The following is a 22,798-nucleotide window of genomic DNA, read 5'->3' as shown; positions in this document are numbered from 1 at the left end:
GTTTCCAGAATGAGGCAGCTTGTGGTTATCAGTCGTTTCTATAAAAGGAAGTAAATCATCATTTTTTCGCAGTCTGGCCATGCAGCTGTAATTCTGTGTAGGGTAAAAAAAAGAAAGCTTAAAACATCTTTTTCCCATTCAGATTTTTTCTTCAGGTCAACACTATGCAAAGCAAATTTATTTGTATAGCACATTTCATGTACAAGACCATTCAAAGTGCTTTACATAAAACATTTCAGCAGGGTGCAGATTAAAAAAATTAAAAAGAACGAAAACAAAGAAAAGGCTAAAATAAAATAGATAAAATGAAGATAAAATAAAGATAAAACACATGTTATCTGATTTCTTCTTTGAAACAAACTTTCTTCACTGGCTTCTTCTCCTGTAGAGACAAAAGAAAACCATGAAAAGCCCCACAAAGATGACTGAATTTTCTTTCAGTCGTCTCAAGAGAACTGAAAAGGTTTATTATTGTCTGGTTCTGGGACTCCTGCTGCCAAAAAGCAAGCTGTTGCTGTCCAACATCATCTCCAGGAATGTACTTAATGATTGTCAAGTGGCACCAAAACAAGTCAGAAACTGAGTTTTTAAGGCGGCAAACTTACCTAATGCAGTTTTAATAAGAAGAAATTAAGAGTGTTATAAGGGAAGGGAAGGAAAACTCTTTGATTAAAGAGGCGGAGCCATGTAGCTTGTACCTGTTCACAACACAACTCTTCTACTCAAACACTGAGCATATTCTCCAGTTTCAGTTGTATCAAATCTTACAGTAACGCTGTGAGTAACGTTTGATCCTCGGTAACGGCATTGTAACCATGGAAAGAGTAGTTAGATTACTTGTTACTGAAAAAGGAAAAATGTAATGTCCTTTATTTTAAAGCTGTTACTCCCATCACTGATCAACAACATGCAAGTTAATTTAGTTAGTTATTACTTAGTAATTGGTGAAAAAGAAATGTTGGATTGCTTATCTGAAAATATGCAAATTCAATCCAAACAGAAAGACTGGAGGCAGAGTACAGACCCCTGTGGTGGTCCGATCGTGGCCCAACTGTTTTCTCTGCATCACCAGCTAAAATAAAACTTAACTTACTGTTTTTGTTTTTTTGTGTTTTTTTTTTTTTTTTTCTTCTTCTTCTTTTTGGAGGGGGCTCATTACAGTAATTAGTATATGTGAGCCTGAGTCAGTGGCTTCCAAAGTCCTGCATTGATTCTCAGAGGCATGATGCAGTTCTTCCCTGCACAACCTGAAGGATGTCAGCAGCTCAGCCCCATAGAGAAGAGGAGGACGACAGGGTGGGGGTGGGGGTAAGCCCATAAAGGATGCTTTGAGTCAGGCAGAGAGGAGAGGGGGGTCCGGTCAAACAGTCCCCCAGCTTGTTGGAGGCTGCTGGCTGCATTGCAGAGAGATAGTGAGCAGGTTGGGGCAACTGAAGAAGGGAGGGGGGTAGAAGGAGCTGTGGAAGAGCCAGTGGAAGTCTGCAGTGTCGAGCTGCCGGCTGGTCGGACAGGACGAAGAGGACGATGAGGATTTAGGATCTGCTGCTGCACACAGGAGATGTACACATGAGCTGATTCTGGAGCAGAGCACCGACAGAGAAGTTGAGACAATTCAGGGGGGGCTGGAAATGAAATCACACCTGAGGGAGACCTCCAGCTTTACTTTGCCCCCCACCCTGTGCTCCAGGATGGAGAGCACCAAAGGCAGAAAGCAGAATAACTGCAGCTCACAACCTGCATCAGCTGCTGGCTGAGCTCCTCTGATCACATCCCAGCTGGGGGGCTTCATGCCCCGGGACGGTCCTGGGAGACCCAGGGAGGAGGAGGAGGAGGAGGAGGAGGAGGAGGAGGCTTACAGACGTGGAGGAGGGCGGTGGTTGAAACTGCCAGCTGTATTTTTGGATGTGGGATCTCCTGAATTAAGCGAGCAAGCTGGAATAAAGATGTAGTGTGAGCTGGAGGAGGGAAGGGGACAGAACAAGGAGAGCGCTGTGCTGAGGAGAGGAGAGGGCTGGACGTCCCGGCTCCACGAACGAGATCTGGGGGAGACGAAGACGGAGGGTCCTCTGGATCAGGAAGGTAAGTGGTTTGATTATACCACTGATACTAAAGGAGGAGAGACTCAGAGTTGACATTTGTCAGGCTGGTGGAAAATCTTGATGAATGAAAGCATTGAGTGATGGGAAGTTTGAGAAAAGCTGCCGAAAACTGAATTAAAGCTCAGACAGTGTTCAGGTCACAGTGTTTTTCTGTTCCTTCAGTAAGTTCTAACTGGACTGAAGACGGCTGAGTTCTGCTTTCCTCAGAAAGCTGCAGATTCAGTGACTTTCCTCTGTTTTCTGTTGCCTCTTGGCTGGCATGAACTACACTCGCTGCTTGTGTGGAGGCCACAGTTAAAGCGTCTGTTCCAAGTCTTCTGGTGTGTCCAAAGAAAACGTCGGCCTGTTTGACTTTCCATGGCATCACTAGTCAGCCTGGTGGCTTGTTTGCTTACAGCGAGACCTCAGGTGAATCACATTTGTTCCTTGAGATAAAAGCTAGACTGTAACTTTTCTGGTATTTATTTGACTTTATTCAGCTTCATTCGAATTGTCTGACAAACTTACTAAGAACCTGGTTAATTCATAGCTGTTTACTTGTTTTGTGCATTATCTTAACAATTTTCCTGGTTTTTGCTTTTTTTTAGCTGCAACTACTTGAAACTCAGCTAAGAAAAACAGATTTCAGAGCTCACTAGAAGCAACAAATTCAATTAGAAATTGACTGTTGTTTTGGCTTTAAAGGTCCAGGGTGTAAGAATTACCGCCATCTAGTAATAAAGAAGGGTATAGTATGGCTGTGAATGTACAGTGGCCATCAGAGGCCAAACTTCTTCCAGAAATGAAGCTCTTTTAATGTGTGAGTGGATCCAGGGGCCTCAGGTGCAGCGATGACTGCACTACAGGTAACTGCAGGTGGTTTGTCTTCTTCTATGGTGCTGTTACTGATCCCAAACAGAGCTCTAGCTCCTCCATTTTTAAAGCTTGTTTGTCCATTCAGAGACACCGTAGTAAAAATAGTGGCAGCTGCATGTATGTGGACCCACGGTGAGTAAGTGCTTCATTCTAAGAGAATTAAAACATTATGCATTTAGAAAAGTCATTACAGATTTAAGATCTTCTCTTAAAAAACAGTCCAAGGTCATTAACATTTGTTTTGTTACAGAATGCACCTTTAAGGTTGACTTATTTAGCTCCATAAACTTCTATCTGCTGGTTTCCAGTTTCTGGTTCAGAACTGGACACCAAGGTAAAGCTAAAGAGTTCATTCAGCCTGGACTCACATGAAAATGTGAATCATAAAAACTTCATCTGTGGATTCAAATCTGACATTATTTTTGCCTTTTCATGCTATGGGATTAAAAATCAGAGTTATCACCTGATGCATTAGGTGTGATCAGAGAAACACATCTGATGCATCAGTCCCACCTACAGACTGTTGCTTCACATTTATACGACACCCCCAGAACAGTCCAGTCCTGGGTCATTTCTAGAGCTTGCGTAGGAACAGAAATCGGCGTATACCAGTTCTAGTCAACTTCTGGGATTTCTGAATACCAATCCTGGCGGGAGAATGTCCCTACCTCCACGGCTGCCCTGATCCTGCCATAATCTGGATAAACGGCAATGCCAACGCTGCAGAATAAAACCAGAGATGACGTGAGACATTTGTTTATATATTACCTTTCACACCACGTGTTTGAAATTAAAGCTGTTTACTCCTGAGAGTGCACGCTCAGAAAAAGGCTGGATTTTAAAGAGAAAGGGAGATATTACTAATAAGAAGCTTGTGGAAATTGTAGAAAGAAAGCGGAGAGCCAATTTCTCACTTCAACTACACAACTCGTGTCGTTTTATTCAAAACAGAAGAATAGACTTTTTTTGGAAAACAATATGGAGGTGCCCTTGGAGAGAGAACACAGGAAACCCCAGATACTGTCTTGGGGTTACCGGGCAACAGTGAACAACCTGCTATAACGTGAAACACCAGTCTATATTATTGCACGGTGAATTATGTAATTAAGAGTCCACTACAAGCTCAACCAGTAAAACATGTTCTGTCATTGTGAAACAAAACTTCTATGTTATAAAATCCATCCAGGTTAAATATTCAGATTTATGAACGGAAACAGGCACGTGTGTTTTCCCTATGTAGCCACCTGCAGTCTGCTTTGCTATGGTCACGTTTAGAAACGTCCAGAACACCAAATTCACTTTGAAAAAAATCAACAAATATTTGATTGAATTCCAAAAATTCAGGCAGCTGGAGCCGATCCCAGCAATGAGCAGGCGAGAAACAGGCTCACCTGGACAGGTAACCAGTTCATCGCATGGCCATGGGACTCCTCACTCTCAGGGAGAATTTACAGACACCAGTTAAATTAAATGACTTTGGACAGTGAGCGGAAGCCGGAGAACCCAAGCATACACCGGGAGCCACAGTGCATGAGTGGCTATAAATATTATAACAAATAATAAGAAAAAATATATTCATTAATATTTATTAAATATACTTCAGCATGAAAATAATAAATTATAGAAAACATCAGATTATAGTTAAAAATGTGTGGTTGTAGTTTGCTTTTGGGCCAGATGCTTAGTCGGGTGGTTCGGGTTGAAAAGATATTTATTTCCAGCAGAATGCCGTCATTTTGTTCTTGTGGACTCAAGAACAAGCTAAAAGTTCTCGTGGAGGATGTTCAGCCTTCAGTGTGGTGGGGGAATCCTGGGACTTGATCCTCATTCTACTGTTTGGAGCCAGTCATCTCGACTACCATCACTTTGGTTCATTACGCAACCAGGCTCAACAAAGAGGAGTTTGCCGATATTTAACATTAACATATGAGGCAGAAATGCAGATATTTGCAGGAAAAAACTTCTACGTTTGCAGACCTGCTCTGGCTTTCACACAGGTGAAATAAATATACAACACCTGCATTTTCTTCCAAGACTGACCTTCATGGACAGAAAGTTAACTCTTCTAAGTGAAACCAGGTGCATGTGCAGACAGAATCTCCTGTTCGAGTGTACAAGGTTATTCTGGAGAGCTGCATCTAATTAGTCTGTTTTTACTCATCTTTCTTTAATACGAATTCATCCGCCTGTCAAGAACATTCATCACAAAGTCCTCAAACACCCAAAACCTTCAACCTTCAGTGTTCTGCCCATCTCACACAGGAAGCTCTTCTTTTTAAATAAATCAACATGTCATTCTTGAGGTTGATAACAGCCCAGTTCTCCACTTTCTTCCATCCCCCTTTTCCCAACCACCCCCTCGCTGTGTGAAAATCCCTAATCTGAGACTGGACCTATCATTCAAAAACACCTCCTCCACCTGAGCTCATCCTTACAGTTCTCAGGAGTCTCTTTTTCTCATCAAGTTGGCAGGATTTGGGGAAATTTTACCTGATCTGAATCCAGAATTTTTCTGACAAATGATGAGCTGGTGATGTTCTGAATGACCTGGACCTGGATGCAGACCCGGACCTCTTGGTGAATCCCTCTGGTCTTATGAATCCACAGCTCCAGGATCTGTGAAGATATTATTTTATTCCTCTTTTCTACCTGGAATCCGAGTCTTGCTGGAAATGGCTGGATTTTCCTTTCTGACCTCAAAGGTGACACGCTGCTTTCACTTGCTTTCATCTTTCACGTTTTTTAAAATAATCTGTTTTTCTGGTTAGATTTGAAGTGTCAGATAAAAACTCTTCATCAAAAGATAATTTAGCTGATACTTGCTGGCGAGTGAAGCTGGGCTGTGTACTCATGTCATGGCCAGCAGATGTACCTCAGGGATAATTGCACCTGCGGTTCCCTGCCGACAGCCCTCTAATCAAACCTTCCATGTTCTGTTTGCCTGTGATCAGTCCTGTGGCCCCGGGGCGTTCACACCACGCCACCCCGGCCTGGATCAGATCCTAAGTGGCAGACATGGGATTCAGACAGAAATCCCTGAAGGACATTAGTGATTTCCAAACAATGGAGGGTAACACTGGCGGTTTCCAAGGTGATGAATGTGGACAGACTTGTTTTAATCCTTTAATGTCTTGGTCTACCAAGAAATATATTTTTAAGACTGTATCTTAATAAAACTAGCAGGAGTAAATCAGCCTGACATTTAAAAGCCAAAACCCCACAATATTACAAAACAGGCAGATCTGATTTTAAAATAAATAAAAAATTTGCATTTGAAAAAAAAAAATCCAAAATAATAACTCATGAATATTAAATAGAGGAAGATCTAAATACTTCTGAAAAGTTGTGACCAAATTCTCATTTCCACAAAAAACGAGAAGTAGGTGTAAATATTTACTGAGAGATATATTTCATTTTACATTCGCAATATGAGGTAAAAACAGACGTTCCACTCCACTTAAGGAGCTCTCAAATGTAAGTCACTTTGGATAAATGCATCTGCTAAATGACTGTAGAATAGAATGGAATAGAATAGAATAGAATAGAATAGAATAGAATAGAATAGCTTGAAAGGAATATTTTTTATTGTTCATCCCAGTCTGAACCCGCTCAGAGAAACTTTCTGTCATTTCTTCAGGAATAGTTCTCCAGGATCCTTGAAGGACTTTCCAGGAAAAGTTCTCCAGGATCCTTGAAGGACTTCTCTTCTTTGGATGTTTCTGCCTTTTTTCTGTTCTTTTTCCAGATGATCCCATACTGCTTCAATTATGTTGAGGTCCAAGTTTGTGGGAGGATCCATATCTCCATCTGACCCATAGAGGTCCAGGTTCTTGGGAGTTTCCATTGAGGTCCAGGTTCTTGGAATGCTACATCCCTCCATCAGACCCATTGAGGTCCAGGTTCTTGGGAGGTTCCATTGAGGTCCAGGTTCTGGGAATGATCCATCCCTCAATCTGACCCATTGAGGTCCAGGTTCTTGAAAGGATCCATCCCTCCATCTGAGCCACTGAGTTCCAGGTTCTTGGAATGCTACATCCCTCCATCAGACCCATTGAGGTCCAGGTTCTTGGGAGGATCCATCCCTCCTTCTGACCCACTGAGTTCCAGGTTCTTGGAAGGCTTCATCCCTCCATCAGACCTATTGAGGTCCAGGTTCTGGGAAGGATCCATCCTTCCATCTGACCCAGTGAGGTCCAGGTTCTGGGAAGGATCCATCCCTCCATCAGACCCACTGAGGTCCAGGTTCTGGGATGGTGATGGCCCTTCTTTGGATGGTGTGGAATGGCACTCCACAGCGCTGTAGTTCATGGAAGTTTGGAAGATTTGCTTGAAAACCTCCCCCAGCTGCTCAACACAGAGTTTTAGATGTTATCAGGCCCAGCGGCAGTGCTGGACTTAGTCCTCCTGTGGGCTCTCACCTCCTCTTCCTTGCTACAGGTGATGGTTGAATCATCAGGGTGGAGTTTAGAAATGACTGTCTGAAGTTCTATATTATTATCCCTTTTGAATCTTGAGAAAAATGAGTTGAAGTCATTGGGTTGTGCTGATGTGCTGCATTCATCAACCTGAATGGGTTTATGACTGGATGTTGTACAGTTCACAGCCGCCATGTTTTTCAGGTCCTGCAAGGCAGAGTAGAGATTATCCTGGGTAAAGGAGGCCAAGTTGGCTTTTTAAATGGCTCACTTGACCTCTTGGTTTATCAGCTTCTTTTCCTCTTCTGAGACAGTGAAAAAAACTTTTCTTTTTTTTATTAAGTACTTTTTTGCTAGGGAATATTGTAATGGTATTAGTTGGAATCACACAAAAAGAGATGTATTTTTTCGCTGTATCTACCTGCTCATCAATGTTGCTAGACGACAGTAAACAATACCTCCAGTCTCAGAACAGCCCTGTAGTATGTCAGAACTGTCTGGAGTCCAGCATTTGATATTCTTAATATTTTTTTTTTCTGACCTCTGGACTAAGGCAGATAAGCTGGGGCAAGATAGTCAATGAAATCCAAAGGAGGAAGGGAGGACAGTTCTATATGCGTTTGGATAGAATCATTTGTCAAGTGTTCTTCCAGAGTGTGTGGTACTGTCAGTATACTATACTATATCACTATTATACATCAAACCCTTTGAGGGATTTGTCAAATGAACAGTAATTAAAATCACCCATAATGAATTTGAGAGCATCTGGAAAAACTTATTTCAGCCTGTTAAGAGAGTTTTTGACATGTTCAATGGCAGCAAAAGCTTTCGCTGTGGGGTGTGTAGACTAATCCAAGCAAATACCGGAAGTAGGTCGTCCACCACTTTTGTGGTGGGAGTTCTGTGCCTGTCAGAAGTAACTGTGAAGAGAATCGGATCGTTTCTTAATGCTGCTGCTTATTTCTTAACAATGTAAAGGAAATCTGGGAGAACTTGGCGGTTCTTGATTGTTTTAACAGCAATGGAAAATTTTTGTTATGGAAAAAAAAAACTAAATTCGAACAACACGGACCTTTGTTCAAGATAATTTCCCCTGTCTGAGACCTTTACATAGATTCAGTGCCGGTCTTTCCTACAGGCAACATAAGTGGTCGCCAAGGCGCCATGTACTGGGGGGGTACCGCAGTTACAAGCCAAATCTACCAGCGGTGTAAACACTTGGCTATCTTCACACTGAAGTTCATGCTTTACCCAATTGATGTAGTTAATAGGCGTCAAAATGAAGAGGCATAAACTGTGAATAGTTATATGTAGTAACCGTCTTAACAAAACAAGATATACTTTACTGTTATCGTGAGAGGCTCAGTTGCAATGTAACTTCCCATCACCTGGTGGCAGTAATGTATCAGCTAGTTGTTTAACAAACTCCAGTAAGCCTTGGATATAGCTTGATTTTAAATACTTATGAAGAAGCAGTTAAAACTAATATTACAAAGACAAAAATCGTGGTAAACATCTTTTTGATGATCTCATTGCATCATCATATTTTTTTATCTTGTGATATTTCACAAGGTTATAGCTGTTAAACTACAACTGGATTTGGTTTAGTCATTGAATACAAATTAAACCAAGTATGACATCAATTTAACTAAAACGGTGTTGATATGTGAATGGGCCCCAGACTAGTTTGTACTGGAAAAGTTGGGCCCCAGTGTAAAAAGGTTAATAACCACTGCAATAGACAAGGTGATTATTCCCATAAAGGGAACTGAATGTGGACCAAAAATAAATGAATCATAATGTAATATTTTTAACATGAAGATTTTAAGTGATTTCTTATGTTGTGTGCTGATGTTAATAGCATTAAAATCCAGTAAAATGTCATTATTGTGCTTTACTTAAAATAATTAGTAGTTCATATGATAAAATTGAACATTGGGAGCATTTAGAGACATTATGTTTAATATTTTAAATGCACTTTTAAAGTTTGTCAGTTCAATGTTAAAACCTGATGAAGGGCCAAAGACGACTCCTTAGTGTTGCTGCTGGAAATTCAGCCAAAAAATATGTGCATTTTTTACATATTTTGTTTTTGGGGGTGCCACAGTTAATGTTTGCCCAGGGCTCCACATTACCTTCGACCTGCACTGCATAGATTCCTTGGATGGGCAGAAGACAGGGACGCTGGACAGAAGTGGGTCAAAAATGTTAACAAAAAGGGTTCTGTTAACAACAACAGAAGGTTTGGGTGAAAAGTTGTCAATCCAACGCTAAATTCTGTCTTTTCATGTTGCTGTAAAGCTTTACATGACGCAACAACTCGTGTTTATTATGCCAGTTGTTGCTAATTAACTGAGAAACAAGTGGCTGCCCTGCTGCTGAGAACCTCATCCAGGGTCCTCTTGTCTAAACCTGAGCGTAGTAAAATAGACTACAGGCGTTGTATGCAGGGAAAACAGGAAATACAGCACACAAAAACTTCCAGATTTCTAAAAGCGTGCGCACACGTACCCCACGCCTGTTTCTGGGTGGGCTGGGCTGCAGCTGTGGATGGAGAGGGTGAGGCCAGAGACTCCAACCAGCACTGCAGCAGCCGTGTCTTCAGAGGAAGTCCTGTAGATGCAGAGGGACATCATCACCGCCATTAACCAGGTGGACAAGGAGCTGCAGGAGATAAAGGCAGTCTGGAGGGAAACTGGGACAACACTAAAAAAATGATTTGTGGAGAAACATAAACTCCTCCTCTACATGTTTTTTAAGCATTGCATTACTTCTAGACCTCCAGCCTCCAGTCTGGTCCCCACTCTGCTGGGTCTTAGAAAGAAGGACTGGAGCTACTTTCCACCTGTTCTTTTACTGATTGTTGCATGATGGGACGACTTGTTCAGAAAGACGTCTGGAGACACCAGAACGTAGAGTGGTTCTGGTACTTCCATTAGCCACCTGAAGCCTTGTTTCCAACAACGGAACGGAGCAGATCCTGCAGATGAGGCAGTCACCTCAGTTATTGTGGACCCAGGCCGATGAGCCACATGTTGGACCACACACGACGTGGACATTCAGAGAATGAAAATGCTTTGGTTAATGACAGCAGGTCATGATGATGTCGACTAACACGACTGGCACCACACTGCTGAAGGTTGGCTGTGGTGATCAGTTGAAAGCTCCGCCCCTCCTTCACCCTAGTGCCCAAAACATGTGGCCGATGATATGGCCACAAAGTCGATCGTCCAACTGCAGCCTAGAGTATCCTGGTGCCAAGTGCACATGTGGTACTGAATTATTGTTCAGTGCATAAGCACAAACAACAGTCAGGGTCCATCCCCCCACCTAAAGGCAGAGGGAGGCTACCCTCTTGTCCACCGGGTAAACTCCAGAATGGAAGAGGGTCCAGCCCTTCTTGAGGATAGTGGTTCCAGAGCCCAAGCCATGCATCGAGGTGAGTCCAACTATATCTAGCTGGAACCACCCCACCCGGTTCAACCTCACCCACCCACTCAGGCTCCTTCCCCACCATAGAGGTGACATTCCACGTCCCTAGAGCTAGCTTTTGCAGCCGAGGATCAGATCACCAGGGTCTCCTCAGCAGCTGCCCAGCTCACCCTGTACCCGACCCCTATGGCCCCTCCTGCAGGTGGTGAGCTCACAGGAGGTAGGGGCCTTGTCACCCTTTCGAGCTGAGCCCAACTGGGCCTCATGGGCAAAGGCCAGGCCACCAGGCGCTCGCCTCCGTGCCCCACCTCTAGGCCTGGCTCCAGAAGGGGGGCAACGTCTGGGCAAGGGAAACTTGGATCCATTGATTTGATTTATCATAGGGGTCTATTGAGCCATGCTTTGTCTGGTTCCTACCCTAGAGACCTGTTTGCCATGGGTGACCTTACCAGGGGCAAAAAGCCCCGGACAACATAGCTCCTAGGATCATCTGGACTCCTCCACCGCAGTAAGGTTGTGGTTTAGGGAGGAGTTGTTTGACAATGATAGAACATATTTTACAGGTTAATGTTCTTCTTAATAACATCTCCCTTTCTATTTAAAACCTGATTTATTTATTGTAAGTGTCCACTCCCAGGAGTATTAATATTGAATGTACCTTTTTAGTAAAGTTTGCAAATAGCTTTAATATTTAACATGTGGTGTGAAAGATAATATTTGATTTTGTACAAATGTCTCACACTTCACATCATCTCTGGTTTTATTCTGGACCGTTGGTGTCACAATTTCCCCTTTTCTCCAGGTTTTGTGCCTACAGCAGGGTCAAAGTAGCCGTGGAGGTAGGAACATTCTCCCACCAAGTCTGGTTTTTATAAATCCAAGAAGTTGACTAGAACTGGCGTACACCTATGCCAGCTTTAGAAATGAGGCCCTAGGTCTGGGTTCTGAGGAAGATCTGCCCCTCCATCGGACCCATTCAGGTCCTCGTTCTGAGGAGGATCTGCCCCTCCATATGACCTGTTCAGGTCTGGGTTCTGAGGATGATCCTTAAGACATAGTGTATATAGCTTGATTTTAATCTAGTTGTTAGTAATACTCGTAATAAATAAGTTATATGAACTTTGGGGGGAAAATGTTGAAACAATTAATGTAGTTACGTTGAATGAAGAATGGTGACAGTGGGGGAACAGGATTTCCCACAATTCTGTTCACCGCTATTAAAACTTATTACAGAAAATTCACATTATTATTGACTGATTTTAAAAAATATAGAAATAACATGTCCATTTTCCAATTATCCAAGATAAAAGTTTTAAAGTTTTCTCCTAATTAGTTTTCTTTTATCTACTTGTTTTGTATTCATTACGAAAAAAAAAAAAAAAACTTTCCATGTCTCCTTGATGATCTCCAGCTCCAGATGTCCTGCTGGGAGGAAACCAGTTCTCAGAAAAACATGTTCTTGGTCTATATTTACTTCATATCAGCAATAATCCACCTTCTAACGGAGTTTCAGTGTCTAGACAACGTGACATAACATACAGTTTACCTGTTAGAATGATGATTATGAAGGATTTATAATTAATGTTGGTAGTGTCATGTGACTGCTGTTCAGTTCCTGCTCATCCCTGTTTCAAACCAGTTATCTGGGCAGCTGCTGCAGCATCACAGAGGTCAGTGGTCTGACATTAGTTAAGCTAAAACCATGTCTGCACCTGCTTCCTGCTGTGTTCAGGGAAGGCAGCTCCTGCTGCAAGAACATTTTTGAGCCCATGAATTACTTTAAGTAAGATGAATTTGAAAAAATAAAACCAACATTTGGTGAAGCTTTGCTTCTAATTCATGTGAAATTATGTTTCTTCCACAACCTCAAGAACTTCCAGCAAAATCAAACTGATTACGTTTAGAGAATGGAACAGCCTTTCTGTTTGGAGTTTGCATGTTCTTCCCGTGTCTATGTGAATTCTCTCTGGCTTCCTCCCACTGTCCAAAGACATGACGTTAGGTTAACTGGTCTCTAAATTCTCTCTAAGGAGTGAGTGTGAGTGGTTGTTTGTCTCTGTGTTGGCCCTGTGATGGACTGGTGACCTGTCCAGGTGTACCTGTGCAAGTGTACCTGCCTCTTGCCTGTTATTTGCTGAAATAGGCTGGCTTCCCCATGACCTTGAACTGGACGAAGCAGTAAAGAAAATGAATAGAGCCTAAATGTGAGATTTTACAGTGCAGGCTGTATCAGTCATATGACCTCCATGTAAAAATTCAGACAGTAGAGTAGGTTCTGCGGGCTGAACATTTGGTAAATTCCTTTTTGTCTCCATTATCACATGGACCCATTTTCAGCCATCAGATCGCCGCCAACGTGGAAATCTGTTTGTCCTCTCAGGGAAGTCGATAAATCTGCCTGAATGTAATGAGAATGTCTCCATGGGACAGGCCTGCCCGGCCAGGTGGGAATTTTCTGAATGAAAGGGTAGAATTGTTCCTGTTCCTGCCAAGCCCCGCCCACTCTTTAATTATAGCCATTAACCCTGAGACAGAGCAAGAGGACTGCAGGAGTGGGGGCAGAGACCTGGTTCTGGTTTTCAGCTGAACCAGGTCTCTCTGGCCAACGCTATATAAGCCAACGCTTATATAGAGCTTCTCCAGTGACACTGACCACTCAAAGCACTTTAACACTGCATGTCACACTCACACAGCTCTTTTACTGTTATCTACTACGTGCTTTCTACTGTCACACACATTCATTCCCTGAAAGACACATCTGGAGGCAACAGGTTCAGTGTCTTGCCCAAGGGCACTTCAACATGGAGTCAGGGCAAGGCTGGAATCAATCCACCGACTTTCTTGTTGGCAGATGACTGCTCTTTCTCTTGAGCTAAGGTCTATAGGACGACATAAGACTGCCATAAATAAATAAACACAACCCAGATATGTATAATATGTTTATATAAATACATATAAACATATTTCATAAATTTAAATGTATTTAAATGTGCAAGTGGCAGTGGTTTGGATTACTCACCAATGTGGCTAATCCCATCTTCACCTGTGCATACAGGGGTTAAAGGTCTGAAAAGACCTTATTAAGCCCTCCTAACTTCTAGGAATTAAGTGCAGTGCAAAATATCTTGATGTTTGAAAAACTCATATTCTAAAACACTGTAATATTAATACCATATTTAAAAAAAAGAAGAGTTATTAAAAACTTAAATATTTTTAATACACAGAAAACAAATATTTACAAATAGAGCAGAAACAAAAAAAATAGAAATCACAATATTGGCAACCATAAATTCCCCAAAAATCAAGTATGAAATAGAATAAAATGTAATGTCTCATAATAGTGCTACCATGATAATAATCAACTCTGTTATTCTTAAAATCATTACCAGAGTTGACATTTTTCGCCATTTTGTTCCTTAACTCCATGTGTTAGCTTAAAACCAAATACTACATGACATGCATAAAAGCAGAATTTTATCAGTTTTCATCATATAATTGTTTTTTAAAAGATGAACAAGAGATTCACAAAAATATCATAACAGATTTGACACATAATTAATCTACTGTGGGTGTATTCCCCACATTTTGTACAAATTAATGAGTGAAGAAATAAAACATACCATTGTTGTCTCCAAAAGATCTCAGGACAGGACAGGACATGACATCACTGGGTGAAGATCACATGTTTTCATTTGAATGTTGTAGTTTTTTATGTGACTTTGTAACAGAGATAACAGAGTTGACCTGATCCCAAGGACGGATAGAAAATATATTTTCTTAATGTCATAATCTAATTAAATACAGAAAATAAGTACTCTGGGCAAATAATTTTATAGCTATTAAATGAATAAGCACAAAAACTATACATTATATGGAATTGTTTCATGTTAATTCAAGTTGAATATGCAACTCATGAACGGAAGACGGCAAATAACTGGTGGGTGCGAATATTGAAATCAATATTTTATATATAAATTGTGCCTTAAATACACACCAAGCATTATTATTGGTAAATATAAAACATAATTAATGATATTACTCAAAACCAACCCTAAAACATGATTTTTGGGGGGTGAATTAACTAAACACTTCTCTCAGAGAATGTACCCGTTATTCTGAAATGACCCAGGGGATGGCCTAAGTAGTCCTCAAGCTGAGGGACATTTTTGGCCTGCAATGGCTCACCAGGCCAAAAATCTGGATGCAGTGTTGGATTCAGACCTAAAAACCACTAACCAGGCCAGAAATCTGGGTGTAGTGATGGACTCAGACCTAAACTGGGAATTACAAAGTCAGCCTACTATCACCTTAAGAATATATCAAAGGTAAAAGATCTGATGTCTCAGCAGGACCTGGAATAACTAGTCCATGCTTTCATCTTTAGTCAGCTTGATTATTGTAACAGTGTTTTTACAGGTTCTGCCTAAAACATCAGTTAGACACCTGCAGCTTATTCAGAACTCTGCTACTCGAGTCCTCACTAAGACCAAGAAAGTGGACCACATCAGTCCAGCTCTGAGGTCTTTACACTGGCTGCCTGTTCATCAGAGGATAGACTTTAAAGTTCTGCTGCTGGTCTATAAAGCTCTGAATGGTTTAGGACCAAAATACATCAGAGATCTCTTGACCCAGTATGAACCTACCAGAACCCTCAGGTCATCTGGATCCAGTTTCTTATCAGTTCCCAGAGTCAGAACCAGACATGGAGAAGCTGCATTCAGTTTCTATGCTCCACATGTCTGGAACAAACTCCCAGAAAACCTCAGATCAGCTGAAACATTCGGTTGATTTAAATCCAGGTTAAAGACCCACCTGTTCTCTGCTGCATTTCACTAGTTTTTATTTAGAGTCCAGATCTGGATCTGGTTCTGTTAAGCTGGAATTTTAAACTTGTTCATGTTTTAATACTGTCTTTCCTCACACTGGAACTTTATATCTTGCATTTTATCTATTTTGTTTCAGCTTATTCTTTGTTTTTATTTAATTTCTTTTTTTTTAAAGTTTGTTTTTAATGCAGCTGTTATTGCTTCCTGCACCCCGCCATGATGCTTTTGTTTTATGTAAAGCACTTTGAATAGTCTTGTATATAATGTGCTATACTAATAAATTTGCCTGGCTTTGCCTTTACCTGTGGAGAATCCCACCAAACTCCTTCCACTCTGCTGACGTCCAATTCAGGATTTCCCTGAATTGGACAAAAACATCTGAAATAATATTTTATACATAAAGGTAAAAAGCAAGGACTGATATTATGTTAAAAATGCAGTTTTCATTTTGACTAACTTGTCATTTGGGCCTCTTCCAGCGAAGTGGTGTCATCAGGCTCAGGGTGGGCGGGGAGGGAGGGTCCTGGAGCTGAAGAGCTGATTTAGTGGGTCGACTGATGGCGGATAAGGGCTGTGTATGTGATTGCCTCAAAGCTACAAAAAAGAGAAAAAAAGAAAGAAAACATCACAGCTACTGAATGACTCTAGTAGTATATTATAATCCATGCAGTTACACGTTTCCTGACATGGTCTGACTTTATAGGGAGACACCAGCCTTTTTACCATCTTGGTCAGGGTTTGCTCGCTTGGCATTCTCTATGAGCAGAACTCTGAGAATGGCAGCTGTCTGCTGGGGCGCTTTGCCAGCATACTGCTCTTCCTTCACGGCAATGGCAATTCTGCCTGAAGGAAAGAGCTCCACATACTCCTTGAAACAGTGTTTATTGTGGACGAGTTCTCTTGAGCCTTTGCTGCCTCCTGCAGGATCCCTCTTCATCGAGACCACAAGGTAAGCAGCATACCCAAGAGCATTCTCCAGAACCCACTTAAAGTTTGAGTCGACCCCCTACTTTCTGCGTAACTCCACCCTCTGCCCAATTTGAAAAATGCCAGAAGCTGCAAGGGGTGGGGTGGGAGTTGTGGGGTGATCAGGGGGCGGAGAGTGGGCGAGTCAGGATGCACAAGCAGAAATGATTGACAGACAGCAGCTCAGCAGCTCCTAGATAGATAGAAAGCGAGATTCACAAAGCACTTACGCCACAGAGCGTCTTTGAGGTGGAAGACTTTCCCCTCCTGAATCTCCTCAGCTACACATGAACAAGGTGGTCCTGAAACGTATCAGTCTGAGCCGTTAGTGCTGTTACGCTGGCCTGTCAGCAGCTCTGGAAAGCTGTGGAGACTCACGGCAGGTTGTGGCAGCTGCAGGAAGTGCTGCTGTAAGTTGCTGTTGCTACAATTTGAGCTGCTGTCTGTCACCAGATGAGGATCAGCTGGTAAAGAATAAAGTCCGGTGTTACTTTAACACCCCTCAAAAGCACAAATCCGTCCCATTGCAGGAACATTTCATCAGTAACTCTGTGAAATAACAGAAGTCTGAAACTAGCAAATCTACACCAGATAAGTTATAAGTTCATATGCATTGGTGGGCGTTCATATGTGTTCATATGCTTTGGTGGGCGTGGTTTTCTTTGCCTGCAAGGCGAGGACCTGCCTACCTGCATCTCGATGGAGGGGCTGTGGTTTATAAAATTTTCTCGTGATGTAGATAAGTTAGTGCGAATGCCCTGAATTTAGCCACATCTCGCTGATTCTGGTTGTGTAAGTACTTTGTCACAGCTGTGAACCGAATCTACCAAAAACCATTTTATCCTGCTTATTTGTGAAGTTCCTGACAGTTTTCCAGACGTACATTTAGAGGATGACCCATTACTCATCTCAGTAGTTGGTATCGGTAAGTACTCTAATGTAAGTTCTTGTACTTGGCATTGTTGCATCAAAACCATAGACTGTATATAAAAGATGAACGGAGCCTCCGTGACATCACCTGTAAGTTTCTTTAGAGCTGATTTGAAGCTCATTGGGCAGTTCTCAATGTCGCCATCTTGGCAGCGTCACGCATGTTGTCATTCCCGGAAAATCCAAAAATGGGCAAAGAGAGCTGAGAGGGAGACTGTGAAGGTGAGGGTGGATGATTGACACCCATCAAACTCCAAGGTGCCTGAAGCTAAGACCTAACTGGGAGCTAACGGTACCTAACCAGCTAAAGGAGGTAAGTGGGCTAAAGCTAAGGTGCGCTGTTAGCCGGCGTTTGTGCTGCACTCTCCCATCTTGCTGCAGATATTGGATACCTGTCAATCAAAAGGACACGCCCCTAATAATGCCGAATTTCAGAGTTAGAAAAAAAATTCACCCCCCTCACAGTTGTCATGAAGGAAAACTTAAACCTATTAATCCTAAAATGGATTTTTGTACCAGGCTTTAAACAAGTTTATTTGTGCTGGGAAGTTGGTCTTTTTAACATGGGAGTCTGTGGGAATTGACTCTGTTTTGGAGCCAGCCCCTAGTGGATGAAGGGGGAACTGCAATTTTTGCACTTCTGCATAGGTTTCACATTTTACCCCCGGAGGCTGCTACTTGGTCAAAACCCAGATTTTAATAGATTAAATTTTCTGTTATTAATCTCTTATTTAGTTCCACGCTGCTCCTTTAATCTCATGGTAATTTCTTTCCCTGCCCCACTTTCCTACATGAACCTGCTCCCTCTCTCTGATGGGTTCCCTACCTCCAGATGTCCTCTCGCTGCAGGAATGCGCTGAACATCACGGTCACCACTCTTTTTGCTGCAGTGGTCCTCTTCACCATCCTGCTGGCCTACGTCACAGGTGAGCTTCTCACTCACAGCAAAGTGTTGAAGAGGATAAAAAATGAAACTCGTGTTTGGTTTCTGCTCTGATTCAAAGGTTACCAGTTCATCCACACTGAGCAGCACCACCTTTCCTTTGGCCTTTATGGTGCCTTCCTATCCCTTCACCTCTTCCTCCAGAGCCTCTTCGCCTTCCTGGAGCATCGGCGGATGAGGAGCCCCTCTCGGGCCCATCACCTCCGCCGCACCGTGGCCCTCTGCATTGCAGCATTCCAGGAGGACCCGGACTACCTGAGGAAGTGCCTGCGCAGCGTGCGCCGCATCTCCTTCCCAGGCCTTAAGGTGGTTCTGGTGGTGGACGGGAACAGGCCTGAGGACCGCTACATGATGGATATTTTCCAGGAAGTGATGGGTGGTGCCGATCATGCTGGCAGCATGGTCTGGAAGGGGAACTACCACAGTGATGGGAGTGGAGGAGGAGACGTCAGAGGTGGAGCCAGGAGCATGATCCACATGGAGGAGGTGTCTCGGGTGGCTCGGCTGGTCAGAGGCTGCCGCTACTCCTGCATCATGCAGGAGTGGGGAGGGAAAAGGGAAGTGATGTACACTGCCTTTAAAGCTCTGGGAGACAGCGTGGACTACGTACAGGTTCGTCTGCACACACATGCATGCGTTGATCTAATTACATCTGGATTTGTAGACATTTAAACACATTAGCTTGACTGAAACTGATGTTAAAGTCATGCAGACAGATCATCCTGTGTGTACATCTTCAATGGGACCCAAACTGTCCGATGAGCCCGGCATGTTCGGACTCAAAGTAACAGAAAAACCAGAAAGCATGAAAAATAAAGTGCACAGAGGGCATTAAACAGAATAATTAAAGGTGTTTAGGGGTGGGTTGTGGGACTGGGGAGGTGGTATATAGGAGGGCAGGGTGGGGGTGACTTGGAATGGGGTAGAAGGGCTGGGATGGAGGAAGATGGGGGGACTAGGTGTATTGGGGAACCTTGTGGTGCTAGGGTGTATCACATATGGTCTCTTGGTGTGTGGAGGAGATATTTGTATGTGTGTGATTGTTTATGTGTGCGGCGGGGGGGGGACACCTGTCCCCAGCTCGTCCTGCCCTGTGGGGAGTCCCAGGGAACAGGGGTGCCTATTGCCACCGGTTGGTTGGCTCGCTTGTGGGTTTCCTTTCCAAGCGATCAGCATGTTTATACCCCCACCCCCTACCCCCAACTCTTTCATTCACTCATACATGCAGGGTTTTGAGGAGCATCCATGTGTATGGGATGTTGCGGAAGAGGCCGTCTAACTGGCCATGTTCGCTGCTCGCTGTGCTCAGTTTTAGGTACGCTTAGTCACCGATACACAAACACTGACACCACACTAACATAACTCGTGGAGGTCATGCCACAAGGTATCTGGCAGGTGGGGCTGTTCAGGTAGGTGGGACTGCCGCGTGTGGCATCACACCCAGAGCTGAGAAAAATGTTAGAGGCTATAAAAAATCACTTCTAATTAAGGTCACGATGTTTGACAAAGCATAAAGAGGGAGGGGTTGAGGGGTTGTATTAGATATGATATGTTCAGACACAAGCTTTAACATGAGCTTTCACCTTAAGATGAGGGGTTTGTGGACCATATGCATCAAGCTATTATGGGGTGTGGACAAGTCATAACAAGTCAGGATAAGGAGTTGAGATGGTGATTTATCAAGATGTGTTAATGAGGGAAGTTTCTTATGCTGTGTTTACACCAGAAGACTTTTAAAAGATTTGCAAAAGACTCTGGAAAACTACCAGCTCACAACCGCCCACATCTAAAGACAAATGTTTAGAGTTTTAAGTCTCAGACTAGTCTGAAACTAAGATTTGACAAAGACTGTGAATCACTATGTACAAGACTACAACTAAATTCTTTTAGTAATTTTTGTGATATGTTGGACAGTTGATATTGAACAGGGCTGATCTGCCCACAGCAAAGCAAGCAAGGAGAGCGTTTCCCTCCGGGAGGGAATTACACATCATTATTAAGTGTGCCTTTGCATCACCACCAAGTGTTACACCAATCTGGAGGGATGAACGAGTTTTCTATTCTTCTCTCATTTGTTAGATCATGATACTGTAACACATAAATGATCCACAGCAGATGTTTACTTCTTAATAACGATCCGCTCCTCTTTCTGGACGGTCCACTGACAAAGTTTCATCATCGCTTCTTGTTTGTCTTTTTCTTTTTGTTCTTTCTTTTTTTCCATCCCTTTTTGCCGTTGCACTGACTGTTGGGATTCCTGTTTCTGCTTTTGTCAGAGCTCATCTATTGGCTGTTGATCGTGTCTCGTCACTGTGACTTGCGATAATATCAAACACATTTGATATTGTCACAGATCGAAGACTGGGGAAAGATTGACGTTAAACAATGCAGATTAACAGCTTAAACCTAACGATTGAAATGACAGGAACGCGCTGTGACTCCAGTAAAACTCCTAAGATTACCTAAAGATTTCCTAAAGTTTTTAGTCTGCGACCGTGAAAATTGTTTGTTGTGAGCCCAGCATTAGACTGTGAAAAAGATTACAGACTAAAGGTACAATGGTAAAAGATAGAGCGGTAATGAATGAAAAGAGGTTATTGTCCCATCCTGTTTTAAAAAATGATGCAATGTTCTTTAACTTTGTAAAATAATGAGCCAGTTGCCAGTCTGACAACTGCAAAAACAGAAAAAGAAGGAAAAGAAGTTTCGTTGGCGGCTGAACCAACAGGTCTGAACTTCAGCTGCATCTCATGTTGGCTTAAGACAAAAAGGATTTATCCGAACCAGTCAGTGGGGTGTGATGTAGAGGGGTCAAATGAAGATGGGGTGGCTGTAGCTCAAGAGGGAGAGGGTCAGAGGATCAATTCCAGCCTTTCTCTGACTACATGTTGAAGCATCCTTGGGCAAGACACTGAACCCACATTGCAACCCGATGTGCCAATCGGGACATGAGTGTGTGAAGGGGTGAAAGTGACAGATAGCGTGAAGAGCTTTGAGTGGTCAAGCTGACTGGAAAAGTGCTGTATAAGTACAGTCCAGTTACGTACACTTCTAGCCAATGGTATGAAACTCAATAAACCATTAAAGATGTTGAATAGATCTCATTCACTTTTTTTTGCTAATGCCTAACATTTTTGTATTCTAAGAGTTTTATTGTATTTAATTAAAAACAGGTACATAATGATAATAAACAGCAGCTTTTCATATATATACATGGTTGTCCAAATATTAAAATGTTAATTTAAAAATGAGGGTGGAAAAACTCCCAAAATAGAAAAAGAAAACACTTTTTTCAGGGTAAGTCTTTAAATAATTTTTAACACTCTCTGTGAGATTATTAGAGAGAAAGAACCCCAAAAATTAACACTACGTAAAAAACAATAGGTCAAAAGAAGTGTATAAAGAGCCTGCACCAACTTGGAAAAGATTTGCATCCAAAAACAAGTGTGTAGAGTTTTTAGTCACAGTGTAGTCTCACTGTTTACAAGACAGCATTTTTCCCACCATGCAAAATCAGGCCTTTAAATCACAGAGAAAATGTTCCAGACTCAAACGTATGGTGGGGCGTTGTCATTGCTGCGTGGAAAAGAAACGCAGTAAGAAAAAACAATGATAACACACATTTTCAGCCAAAAACCTGCAAACACGTGGCCATCTAGACCAGCGCAGAAAACCAGAAGCCACTGTCATATAGTGAGCAAAATTTATAATTAAAGATTCGCTGTTTTATAAAAAAAATAAAAGAATATAATGAATTTTTCTAAAAGTGAAGTGGGGTATATATTGTAGGAATTGTCATCAGAACTGAAATCAACACACCCTCTGACTATGACCCGTTATATACCCGTACATAAAGTGGATCATACTTATTTATTAGTTTATCTATAAAGCTGCTATTTTTGTTTTAGCTTATAAAAATTCTCCATCTTCCAGACCCTATCAATGATGAGATGAGGGAACTTGTTTTAAATCAAAGCATTTATTCGTCTATACTTTTTTCCTCGCTTTTTTACAAATTGTCATGGCCTGCTTTTAAATAAAGCAAAACATTTGAGTTGTGCTTCCATATCTGGTCAACAACGTGTTGTGTGGAAAAATCCAAACCCGGCTGAGGTCGTTTAATCATTGATGATCCGGAGGAAAACAGCCGCTCCAGTCTTTCTTCCCCCAAGACACTATTACCCAACCATGAACCAGGAGAAATCCCGATAGTTATTCCAGACAAAGCAGAGTCTGATGAAGAACTCTACAAACTGCCTTTTCAGAACCTTTCGCCAACCAGTCTGCAGAACTGTCCAATGATTGCCGTCGTATTCAACCCTCACCTCACCC

General features: G+C 42.3%; 1 protein-coding gene across 1 annotated transcript in view; it reads left to right on the top strand.

The window, feature by feature from the left end:
* The first annotated feature begins 2,018 nt into the window (after window positions 1-2,018).
* Window positions 2,019-22,798, top strand: part of has3 (hyaluronan synthase 3) — a 33,137-nt gene continuing 12,357 nt past the window's right edge. The window contains exons 1-3 of the mRNA XM_041996079.1: window positions 2,019-2,079; window positions 18,356-18,449; window positions 18,528-19,078. Coding sequence (XP_041852013.1) covers window positions 18,356-18,449; window positions 18,528-19,078 — 645 coding nt within the window. The 5' untranslated portion in view covers window positions 2,019-2,079. The remainder of the gene's footprint in view (window positions 2,080-18,355; window positions 18,450-18,527; window positions 19,079-22,798) is intronic.

The sequence above is a fragment of the Melanotaenia boesemani genome, chromosome 10 (assembly GCF_017639745.1).
Source record: "Melanotaenia boesemani isolate fMelBoe1 chromosome 10, fMelBoe1.pri, whole genome shotgun sequence".
Taxonomy (NCBI): Eukaryota; Metazoa; Chordata; class Actinopteri; order Atheriniformes; family Melanotaeniidae; genus Melanotaenia; species Melanotaenia boesemani.
The sequence above is the reverse complement of the archived record's forward strand: the minus strand, read 5'-3'. Positions and strand labels throughout refer to the sequence as shown.